This window comes from Ixodes scapularis, unplaced genomic scaffold (genome assembly GCF_016920785.2).
Source record: "Ixodes scapularis isolate PalLabHiFi unplaced genomic scaffold, ASM1692078v2 PGA_scaffold7__128_contigs__length_106722199, whole genome shotgun sequence".
Classification (NCBI taxonomy): Eukaryota; Metazoa; Arthropoda; class Arachnida; order Ixodida; family Ixodidae; genus Ixodes; species Ixodes scapularis.
The window spans coordinates 17341661-17354450 of NW_024609882.1; the positions used below are offsets into that span (position 1 = coordinate 17341661).

Sequence of the window (12790 nt, forward strand, 5' to 3'; positions counted from 1 at the left end):
GCTTACTCATCACATTATGTCTCCACATGATTTTTTTTTTTTAAACTCAAACTTTTACATGTCATAATATAAGGTGTCAAACAAAGGTGTATTTTTTGTTGACCTTTGTCTAATGCTACCGAAGTTTTGGTTGTGGCGTAGTAGTCGGGCACAGGTTTATTGCTCTACCAATATCTTAGCCATATTTTTTATGTATGAGATGAAACTGAGCCAGATAATAGAATGACTCAAGCAAAATACAAAACATATTGATTCATACTGTTTCTCGGCCCCTTGCACATCTGCATGACCATGAAACCGAACCACGGCCAATTACCTCTGTAAACTGGTCAACAACTATGTGTACACCTGTAAACTGGTCAAAAACAAAAACATGAACAGAACTTTTGTTTTTCATACACACAACTTAGAATTTCCCTTTATTGGGGTCTTCAAGTAACGCCAAATAGCACGCAATATCTACACAGATCCATATGTCTCTTCTTTCTTTTCTTTTTTTTATGTCTCCACAAAACGGAGTCTTTCTCGGTCGACAGAAACACAAGAAGAAAAGTATTGAGAGAAAAAGTCGAAGAAAGGAAAAGTGCTCTATTAAGTTCTAATTACAGATGACTAGTCTTTGCACTGTTATAAAAAAGATAAACAATCCAAAGGAAAAGAAAAAAAAAAAGGGAAATACTGTTTGTTACCCTTAGGAATGTTTCTTCCGTTTCACCTCCAGGCTCGTCGGAAAAAGAGCGCCAGTGAAACCACTAACCCAGCATTGGTTAAGGAGTCTGTCTAGTATATTTGTTAGATGCCTAGGAGGATCTAAAAAACACACACAGGCACGGCAGCCTTTGCATGCAGAACTTCACTGTACACGTATTGCACATATTTTACACACACATTCAAACCACCAGCGACAGACACGGGCAGCACAGCGCTCACCACTGGTTGGTCAGCTCATCTCCGGAAAGCAGCGGCACCCAATTGGGAGCCTTGTTTATAGAGTGTAGGTCGTCTTTGCCTTGTCCAACTAGACATTAAAACTTGAATGCCAGTTGGACAATGAATGGGAAAGGTTTCTAGCCCCTCCCCTTTTGTCATGCACCTAGATGTCTCACCAGACCAGTACTGCCAAAGTTGATATAAGAAAAGCGGCAAAGTGACATGCAGCTAAATCATCCAATTAGCCAGGTGAGAAAAAAAGGGGGATGCTAACCGAAGTGGTCATCAATTTCCAACCTCTCTGCGCTGTGCCTAGTGGCCGGGACTTTGCACACACTGCACATACAAACACATGCACATGTGAAACATGGCCACATCACAGCATACTTTGTTACGGAGCCTGCAATTCAAGCAGCATTCTCTTGGAAAGTGGGAAGGTTATGCGGCAAGACGGACAAGCAGGTTAGGCAGATTACTGTATTCCACCGTCCAGAATGCTGTGTGAGAAACAAAGCATAAGGCCTAAGGACTTTGAATGTGGCATAAATAAAAAAAAAAAAAACTCAAGAAATCCAATAAAGTGTGCGATATCTCTGCATTTATACTTTCAATGTTGGCCATTGTTTTAAAGCGAAAATGGTGGAAAAAATAAAGCTGGTGCAAGAAACAAAAATATTAATAATCAACTTTTCTTTTTACATTAGCATAACACTGTATTTTTTAGTCAATGACTTGTTTAGTCACAAACCTTGGTTAACGCCTGGATGATGAAAAAATCCGCTACTTTCGATTAAAAAAAAAAAAAAAAAAAAAAACACGACCAAAGCCAGCAAATGTTTTTGAGGCGCAACGAAATTCACGCTTCTAAGAATAAAAGGTTGATTGTTCTACAAATGAATGTTCAAAGCGTACAAAACATGGAGCAGTCAATTTGTGAAGTGGAAAGGCATGCAGCAAAATAATGCCCAGGCAGGGCCACTATTTAAAAGTTTTGCCGAAGCAAAAGTTGTCAGGCAGGCAGGATTTTAATACGTCCTTCAGATTTCCAAAAACCCACCACCAACTTTTGAACCTCCCTTCTCCCTCACATTTCCCATTTCGTTTGTGTCTTCATTCAGTGCGAAACTTTGTGGAGCCTACGGGGAGAGCTTTTCCCGTGACTGCTACGCATTTCTGAGCCTTCGTGTTTAGGGAAGAGAACACTGCATACGATCATAATGGGGCCGGACTTACAAGTTTACACCCGATGGCTTTCTCGTCGGAGTGCGACGCGGGTTTCAATGTGCTTGTCGAGTGCATTTCGAGAACAAGAGGACAAATGAAAGGACGGGGTGAAGCGAGTGAAACGTTTTGATACTAAAGAGCGAGCACACATGTATACATAGTTTTCAGAAAAGGTTCGTAGCCACACATATTTGGGTGGAGCGTACGCCAACACCCTGCAACCTTCCGAATAAAAAAAAAAAAGAAATATGTATATATTTGTGGAAAATGAAACGGAAAGACACTATCACTCCAGAGAAAAGCAGTTCAATAGGGAGGCTCACGTTCGAGCACGAGAAGACAAAAGTGTGCATAATATATATACTATGTATATATTAATGAGCCAGATCTAAAGTTCTAAATGAAAAAAAAAAAAAAAAGAAAAAAAAAAGAAAAGAAAATGCACTTTGTTGAAAATTGTGCACTTCCAACCTCCATGGCAGGGGGCAGCTCTCCCGCATTCTCTCGGCAGTACGGTGACGGTCGTCTGCCCAATTTCCCATTGCCGCTCTCCTCGAGTCCGCTCAAAAACAAAACAAACAAAAAATGAAAACCATGCGGGAGTCCCGGCGCTAAACGACACAATTCAAATGCGGCAAACAAGAGAAAACACTACCGACGGAGCGGAGCTTTGGGATTTTGGGGAAACTGAGACATCCCCGAAATAAAAAACACGGGACCGGAGGAGTGCGAGGGAAAGGAAAAAGATCCAGTCTGCATCTGCCCTCATCTCTGCAGCCGAAGGGAGAGAGGGAAGAGTCTGAGGGGGAGGGGGGCTCCTCGGCTAGAGCACTTTCTGCTTGAGCTTGCCCTTGAAGACGACTGGGAGCAGGGAGAGGAGAGCGAAGGCGGCCAGCACAGAGACAGACCACCACGACACGGCGTCCTTGGACGAGCTCAGTTGGTGCAGCGTGGTGCCCGCCTGGATGGCCACAAACGACGGCGGCGCCACCCCTGCGCAGAATGCGGCAACGCCCGTGCGTCGAGTTCACGAGCGAGGGACAGAAATCGTCACAACTCGCGTGCAAGAAGCAGACGAACTTGCACATCATATAGATCTTATTCATGTTTGTGGTGCCATCCATTGGATATATTGGCAACATGATTCTACCAACGCCAAAGATGGCGGTGCACGATCCGTGTTTTGAGATGCAAAAGGAGGCCACTCGGAATGTGATGCATCTGGATCGCAGGGACGCATCCACTTACTCGAAGCGTTCCTAGTCAATCTGAGCGTCTCTGATGCAGCACTTGCGTTCGATTCTCTCAAATTTGCCGATCTGCAGAAATCTCTTGAAAAATTCCCTCCTTTTGGGCTTTTTTCTTAGTACGAAATGTTTCCCTATGTCGCCAGGCTCCATGTCAGTTCTGACCCTTGCACCCCTACCGAACACTAACGCCGTGTACAGTGAAATCGTGAAGCTGTGCGTTTGTATAATGAACTTCAAAATTTGCAAAACAATTCTTTTTTTTTAATACTTTTTGCCTGTTTGGAGGTAAGAGATTCAACAAACGCTTAATGACTGGATACTGTAACGATAGACCCTTGGCAAATGTCAATGTGCGAGAAATTGTTTGTTTGTTTTTTTAAACCAACGATTTTGAAACTCCTTGTCCGGAATTTGGTCAAAACGCAGACAAAGAGGTTGCCATCTTTAAAGCTGGCAGCCCGGCATTTTCGACAATGTGCCGACAGCTGGCACCAAAAACGCGTAAGGTCTATCGCTGCCGCTGTCGAGATAACCCTTTGGTTACTTGAACAGTACCTTTGTTTGTAGTTACAACCCCAGAACGGTCAAGAGACGATGAAGTGTTATCAAAGGTAGGAACCTTGCACTGGAGGCAAGACACCTGGAGGATCTCCCTGCCATTCTCCTCCTTTTGGTCACATTAGTGACAGTGTTTTCAACACCTGCTACAGCCGAGACGTCACATTACACTGTAGAATCTGCGAGTGCAGCACCGGTAAGCGGAACTTGGTTGATCTCGTTTGTCTTCAGAATGGTTGTCTGATAACTGGAACATCTGCTATTCAAAGTAACCTTCCGATAAAAAGCATTCCTGTTCAAAGTGAGCCAGCACGTCAGATATCCAGTTCAAAGTGAACCGGAATATCAGATGTTCCAATTCAAAGTGAAGTGGAACGTTTGCTGACAAGTTCTGCCTCATCTTTCAAAGTTCCAGTCAGAGAGAATCTACCGTAAAAAGTTTGTTGCTGACATTGGCAAAATGGCCCGCATAGGACTTGTAACTTGTATTGCTTGCAAGCTTGCCGGCTTGAAAAGGACGCAGCACGTCCATCGCACGCTAGATTCTTTCACGGGGCCGAGCACCACTCACCGACGAAGGTTCCGAGAAAGAAAGGTGCGATGGGCACGTCGATGACGGGTGCTGCGATGTTGATGAACCAGTTGGGCAGGAAGGGGGTGATGCGGAGGAAGATCATGTAGTTGAGCAGATGAGCCCTGTGCTGGCCCACCTGTACACGGTGAGAACCCCGTCACACATCACGATGTGGCTGAGGACAAACCCTAAAAGAAACACTAAACTCTCCCAAAAAAAACATTTTTAAGCACCTGAATTAGGACACATAGTATCTCTCAAAATAAACTACCTCCCCCCTCCCCCCCAAAAAAATGTTTTGTGCTATATTTAGTTTGCATGACTCATATTGCCGCATGCGTGGCCGAGAGGGAACACTTCTCTGTACTTCCAGAAGATTTGTGTTTACTCTTACTACCTAAAATGTTGGACGGTCTAACATTCTAGGTTGAATGTTCGAGATACCGATTGTAATAGATGGGAAGGCCAACATGGCCTTGCCAAGTCAGTCTCCTGAGTGTCTGATGCTCGAACGTTCTAGGCGGAACGTTCGCGATACCGAGTGCAGTAGACAAGGAGCCCAGCGTGGCCTTGCAGACTCACGTACGACGCTGCCAGCTGTCACGCCGACACCTCGACGCTCGCTGCTGCCGCTTTCGACGCTCATTCTTTCTTTGGGGTTCCTGGCATAAGTTTGCCGATTAAACCTTTATTTTCAGTTTTACGCTCGTCATTTCTTTTCCATTCACGACAACACGAGTGATTTGCGCAATTCCGAAACATGCTTCTATTTCGGGTTCAGCGTCTCGAAATGGAAGCATGTTTTGGAATCTGTAATCTAGGAGCAGCTACATGCCACGAAAAGACAGCAAGGAATGGACGGAGCACGAGCATGGGAGCATGGGTTTTCCTCTCATCCTTACATAGGCTTCAGCACCACTACAGAATTGTTCCCAACTCAAAAGGAGTCAAATATTGCACTAAAAAATGATTTTGGGGGGGAAGGGGAAAGTCTGTTTTGTGGCATGCATGTCAAATCTAGGTACCTAAAAAAAAAAGTTTTTATATTTTAAAATTAACACAATCAAACGGCAAAACGACATCAACAGGTTGAAATGGCAGTGCCACCTTTTTTAAAGGACTGCATTAGGATCTTGGGAATGCGACGGTACATTACTTGTTCGGACCACTGGAGCGCCCGGGTCGGAAAGTACTTGAGCACCAGGCGTCTTCCCACCAGGTACGAGAAGAAGTAGCAGAACGACGCTCCCAAGGCCGAACACTGCGAGCAGACGAGCACAAATTAGACGGGGCTTCTTCACTCGCTTCGGCGTCTATCCCGACACACAGTGTTGCTGGAACGAGAATTTGAAAATACTAATTGTGTTGTGTGTTTATATAAATAACTGTAAGTTTGTCAGCCCTAATCGTCGTCTGGTGTCTCCGCTGTCATTGGGAAACTTGGCCAGTGCGGTACCACTGGAAGCCCGAGGTCTTTTTTAATGGGCACCACGCAGAATTGACTACACAACCACACATCGGTACGACGCCCATCCTGATTGAAACAGGCGGGGCTGGGGATTAACCCAAGACTTGTGGGTCCTGCAGTGCGAGCTTTCGCTTCACGTGCTCCGAGCCGAGGTGCACTAACACAATCGGTCACCAATCCCCCCCCCAGTAAACTTGCAGTAGCGCCGTGGTGGAGGCAACCGAAACATGACAAGTTTCACTCGCGAAACGCTTTGTTTGCTGACGACGGGGGGAAGACATGAACGGCATACTCACGAGGCACACCAGGAAGAGCGCCATAGGGAAAGGGAACAGGAATCCGGAGAGGATGCTCAGGAAGATGGAGCCAGGAATGGCAAACGATTGCAGGCTGTTTCGTTTCGTCAAGGAAATACCTCAATATACGACATCCTCAGCCCCTGCAAGGGCACCACTAGTGCCAATTAAACGAGCTACGCCTCAAAGTAACGATGCTTCCGCCATCCTGTTGCTTCAAATCATTGTTGCCACTTATCTCAAGCTTTATCTCGTGTCGCATGAAGCGTCTTTTCATCCTCCAGTAATGTTAACTCAGTCCGCGACAGAGCTAACTGATGTCGCCCAAGCTTCACGACACTGCATTTAAAGTTCAGGTAAACGGGCACAACTGTAGTTTGCTTGTCGGTGCATAATACCAGTAGAAAACAGCGCAAATAAACACAAGGACAAGAAGGACACAGACACGGCGCTGACGAGTGATTTCTATAACAATTTCCTGGATCGCGCATTTTCGTGCCGTGAATGCGGCCACTGGAGGTTTTATATCGGCCATCTTGGGCAAGTCTAAAATATCTGCTGGATGGAGCTTTAAAGAGGCTGAGTGGCTGCGTGCTGAAAGACCAGGTTTCTGCTCATTCGTCATCATTCACCGTAGAAATCTTTTAAAACCTTGTGTAAACGGTCGTAGCCGCCTTTGAGAGGCCGTAGAAATTTTTACAAAAGAGCAGCACCAAAGGTAAGAGGTACAACACGGTGAACGCTTCTCGCGGTCAGGCGGCGTGATCAAAGTACATGCCTTGGCAAGCCTAAGTGCTGCTTCAATGCGCCTTCGTACACTTAAATACCGATCAGGAATCGACGCTGTGTATGCGTTAACCCTTAGGGAAAGTTTTGAAGCTGTGTAGTGAATATGTGTATTGCTTCATGCATGTTGGTTGCAGAGTTCTGAATCGTCCAACTGTTCTGGCGAGTTACTATCATTGATCAGTTGTTGCTATCAGGAAATAAGAGAAATCAATGATTGCTATCATGTGCCATCAACCATGGCTATGTTCAAAATCTACTCCAATGAATCCAAATTACTCGCGTCACATGGCAACACAGATAGAGCAACGCAGTGTAGCAGCGCTGAACTGGAGGTAGGTTTTCGAACGTCGCGTAAGCAAAGTCGTTCCTGGCCCGTGAGTGCCGCAGGTTACAAATACAGCTGTCGAGGTACAGTAAAGCGCCGCTCCAGAGGCACATGCACCTCCATGCACGTTTCACTTGTGAATGTTTCCCGAAGGATTACATGGCGTCAACTCCTGATCAGTTTCCAAGCTTGCGAAGGCACAGAGACTCAGCAGGTCGTCGTGCTTAGGCATGTCCTTGTATCACGCCGCCCGACCGCGAGACCCGCATTCGACGAGTTCTGCCTTTTTCCTGTAGTGCTGCTCTTTTGTAGATTTCCACGGGTTCTCAAAGGCAGCTACGACCAATTGCAGTGTTTTCAAAAACTTCTTTGGCAAATGAGCAGAAGACACATGCAGCCACCGAGCCTCTGCGACACTTCACTCGGCAGATTTACACATGCCGAAGATGGCCGATTTGAAACTGCCAACGGCCGCACTTGCGCCAGAGTGACCAAGCGAGAATGCACGATCCAGCGAATTGTCATAAAGATCAGTGGCACCAACTCACGACACTCCTCTTCTTTTTCCTCCAAGCTTACATACGTGAAAGAAAGAAGGAACATAAAAACTAACACACAGGGGACATTTTTTTGGTAAGCTGCTCATCACCCGCAGTGTTGTCCTTTACACAAATTGGTCCAATCCTCCGATGAAGTCGAACTACATGTCGAAAATTGCGATGGGAACTGTAGTTATGCACTCGGGAAGTCACGTTTTTTAATTGTAACTATCACTAATACAGACCCTTTTCAGAACCCCATCGAGCTACATTGGAGGTCGGCATTTCTTGGGCATGAAGTCAGTAACCATATCGAAATTCTCGCCGAACACAGACTCGGCATTCATTCCTGGTACGAGCTGATACAACGTCATGCATATGCCAACCCAGCCTCCGTGTCCAATACGCGCTCAGAGTATGAGCTTAAACATAATTTGCACACCAGCTACATACTACATGGCGCAATGGGTTGTCGATACTCTAAACATAGCTTATACAGTAGCTCTAGGCATCACCAATCATGGACGCAGCGTAGAACGAAACTGAACGAAAGGATACAAAATGTAGGTGACGAAGAATCCCGATGTGACTGCAAAGAAATATCTATCCGTGTACCTGTTGAGGACGCGCCCCAACCCCTTGGCATCTTCTATGTCCCTTGGTAACTTGATATGCTGCTTTTCAGACCTAAAAAGAACGAAACGTTGATCCCATTAGGAGGTAAACGTCGTTACCCACAGTCTACGCAGTTTGCAAAACGAATGTTGCCAGAAGCAACATCCTGAAAACTCCGATTACACCAGACCGGCATTTTTTTTTTTTATAGCAAGCGTAGTTGCAATGACAAATTAAAAATGGTGCTCGGGAAGTGATTGCAACCGCAACTAGCTTTCGTGAAGGCCATGAGAAGTGAAGCTAGTTTTTGAGATGGCAGTGGAGTTTCGCAAGAAACTACTAGGTTAAGAAAGTTCAAGCAGTGGTACTTACGGTTCTAATTTTGGAAAATTCAAGTAGACTAGAAATAGGCACAGCAGTGAGGACAGGAATATCATAGCGAGGATGAATATCGCTCGACTTGTGCTCCCTCTTCCCGCTTTTAAAGGCACTGTTGGGGTTTCTGTTTGAGGGAAAGCATAAGAATGAAGACGGCAATGCAATTAAACGAGTTCAAAATGCAACCCCCGAAACAGTAATGTCAGAATGCAACATTTGCGCATGCATGCATAAGGACAATCACAAAATTTAAAAAAGATGACCACATATGAAATTACTGTTTGCCAACAGTGAGAACGAAGTCATTTTAGCGAATGTTCATTGCTTCTTCCTTTTTTGTAGAAGCTGGGTTTAGAGAAAATGGAGATCGGACTTCTTTGAGCCAGTTCTTTCGGAATAAATTCTGCAAGCCCTTGGTGGTGTGAGCCATGAGAAGCACACTATCAGTGAGCAAAGAGAAGGATTCTTATCCTAAAATTTTGTTTCAATAAAACATGTGGTACACTCGGCGAATTTTTTTAGTGCAAACAAACCATTGCCGGTTTTCTCAGTTTTTCTCATAGTATTGAAGGACTGCCATCAAAACTACTATAGTGGTGGAAAGTGCTCAATTGGGATACTAACCAAGTGGTATTCTGTAACCTGCCAGCAACCTTTCAAAGTAAAATGTGAAAAAGTGCCAAACACGTGTTTGCACTAAAAGTGTTGCCCAGTGTACATTCTTTGAAGTTTCTTTAGAACTGGTTTCAATAAACAATCTACCTGCTACTGGGGAGCAGGCCCAACTACCTTTTTATTTGACGCTCTGGCACAATGCAACATATTGTTTCTTGGGAATTTTTTTTTTTTATATGAAACAAAGTAATATACACTGAGGAAGCCAGGCCAACAATATGTTGAGCAACATCTATAAGGATGCTCCTATGCAACGCAAACCAACAATATTTCGGAATTTTGGTTGCCGTGACAAAATATATTGTCTTTAGAAAGCAAGTTAGGTAGCCTGAAAGAAGTGCTCTCGAAGCTTGCATTCTATCACGCCTTTAGAAACAGATACATGCACGAAGGTGAATATAACTATGCCGACAAAAATAATCTTTAGAACACTAAGCCCATTGTTAGGTAAAGTACATCTAAGAAGTACTTGAAGTAAAGTACAAAGTAAGTGAGTGGTTGCGTAAAGTAGGAAGTACACCAAGCACAATGTACTTGAAGAGAAGTACTATAAATACAATGTGCTTTCAAAGTAAAGTGCAAGTACTTTTTAACATTATCTCTTGTGATGCCCTTTTATGCTGCCATAGTGTTTCTTTTCTGGTATGTAATGACCCCAGGGGTAATCGGAGGGTGCATCGTTATTTTTGGAAATGGCGGCGAATATTGAATAGGAAAGAGAGCATGACAACAGATCCATAGCTTCCAAAAATAATCCTCTTATGGAGGAGTGTCCTCTCCTAATGCTTTTAATCTCCTTGCTTGTGCTGACCAAGCAAGAAGTAATGAGCGTTGCGTTCGAAATGCTGCGGGAAAGTCGCCCCCAGTACAAACGGAGTGATGTGTTGTCTGCTTGCGTTTCTGATGAGAGTAAAATATCCATTCTAGTATTTCTTCAGAGTTGAAAAAAAACATTATTTTGTGAAACAAATTTAACACAACCTAATTCGGGAAATGTACGAAAATTACCGGGAAAAATACCTTAAGTACAAGTATATACTCAGAGGATGTACTTCAAGTAAAGTACAAGTTTTCTAAACCTACCTGAAGTAATTAATACTTTAAACACAATGTAGTTAAAGTACTTCCCAACACTGGCTGAATCATGCAGTGCGCCTCTAGTGCAACGATAGAAAGAACTGCCTATCACGCTATCCTTGTCGTCGACAACCACATCTTCATTCAAGGTGTTAACAACATTCTAGAAATACACTTTTATTTTTATTTCATCATTTCGGCTGAATAAATACACCGTCTGCAGGGTTCCATCGCGCAGTTTAATCTTAAATGTGCGAAGGCTGTCACGATAGAACAAGACGCAGTAGTTGTTCCCGGCTAATAAACACGTCACCACTACGCACGTAACCCCAGCAGTATGTTCGGTTTCAAACAGGCCTAAACAATGCCGTGAACCCAACATCTGGGTAAAATTTCCCATTCAAAGGGTGAGGGAAGAAACAATTAAATAGAAAGAGGAAGTACTCGATGATGAAAGTCCCAATTGCCCCTGATGGTGATATTTAATTTGCCACTGGGATAGGCGGAACGGAAGATCACGCCACACTGAGGTCGAAAGACGGGGGCAGGTGCTACGCAGACGATGTTGTTTCACCTTGAAATACGACGTATCAAAATTCCGTATTAAAGCCGTAGCTGTCGCGACCAACAACCTTTGACATTAGTCCTGGCTTGTGAGCACGGAAGAAATTGCAACACATCTGGTAGCCTATACAGCAAGGGTTGTAGATGTCATTAGGGCCTTTACATAAACACATTCACAAAGGAGAACGGGAAAGGATATAAAACATTATTACCTTGTTTCATATTCGCGTCGCAGTCCGCTGCCATTTTTACGAGAAAGCGACAGCAGCGACAGTAAACGGTGTCCACCTAGCGGCACATCATTGGAACCTTTTAGAATAGAAAATGCCTCGAGACCAGCTGTATGCCAGCGCGGTCATGAAGCACTTGTATCTCTTGTATCCGGCTGAACACCACCCCATTCGGTACTTACGAGTACCGAATGGGGTGGTCCCGGGTTCGATACCCGGACCAGGTGGATTTCTTCGGTCGCGCATCAGTCACCTAGCTGTGTTTGGTGATTTGTGTTTGTCCTTTGTCCCTCTTGTTCCCCTTCTCCAGGGATTATTTTCGTCATTATTGTCCAGCTCGCTTGCACCTTTGTATTTTAATTGCATTATAAAGATATGACTCAACTGTTTCTAGAATTATTAGAACCTGCTTGCGCGTGCGCACGGCCTATATTTGAACCGCCAATCAGAAGAGACGTTTTCAACGGTAGACCAATGAGGCAAAGCCAAAAGCGCGGCTGTCCAAACGATTTTTGAATCGATTCGTGCTACCTCCTATAAATACGTGGACGTCTCTTGACCCATCGCCGCAACCACGAGAGCATAAAATGCTTTGCTGCAGCGCAATGCCCATTAGACAGTTTTCGTTCAATTGTAATGAATGTTTTGACACAAACGTTGCAATAAGTCGGTATGCAAAAGCGTGCCTGAGAGCTAAGAGAGACCCGCAGACATTCTGGTCTGAAGCTGCCTCCAAGCTCATCTGGATACGCAAGTGGGACAAGATCCTGGATGACAGCATACGACCGTGGATAAAATGGTAACAGCTCTTGCTGATCTCTTAAGAAAATTAATTTCTCAAACAATAAGCTCTCCCCCTGGCCCCATTTGGCCGTTTCTTAGTTTTTAGACGTATTGGCCATTGGGGGCAGAACTATGCAGATACCAGGGAAAAAGCATGTCGTCTACATTATGAAAAATGCATGTCGTCTACATTATGACAATAAGTAACATCTGTAGCATGTTTATAGAGTTGCAACTTTTACGACGTTCTTCGTGTCCCTCTGCCTCGGCTCTCGGCGACCACATTGAAATGATACTTCAATAAGGAAATACTAAAAGGGGGGGGGGGTTGTGTATCGCCAATATCCTAACCGCGTACCATTTCGTAAATGCGATCATACTGGTCTTGATTAATCACGCTGCACAGGGGTACATCGATGCCCGATAATTACTCACTTTCGTCTATTCCCCTATTCCCCTTCCCCAGCACTGAGAAACCGGTTAATGCAAACTGCATGGAGCGACCTCTCTGTCTT

General features: G+C 44.6%; 1 protein-coding gene across 1 annotated transcript; it reads right to left on the reverse strand.

Moving 5' to 3' along the window:
• Positions 1–384: 384 nt before the first annotated feature.
• Positions 385–11649, reverse strand: LOC8023247 (transmembrane protein 41B). The gene is made up of 7 exons (XM_002399649.4): positions 11475–11649; positions 8941–9070; positions 8512–8640; positions 6301–6394; positions 5693–5797; positions 4534–4672; positions 385–3147 (listed from the first exon to the last, which is right to left on the reverse strand). Exons 1-7 carry the CDS (start codon positions 11506–11508, stop codon positions 2978–2980), a joined length of 801 nt encoding a protein of 266 aa, XP_002399692.3. The 5' UTR covers positions 11509–11649; the 3' UTR covers positions 385–2977.
• Between the last annotated feature and the right edge of the window lie 1141 nt (positions 11650–12790).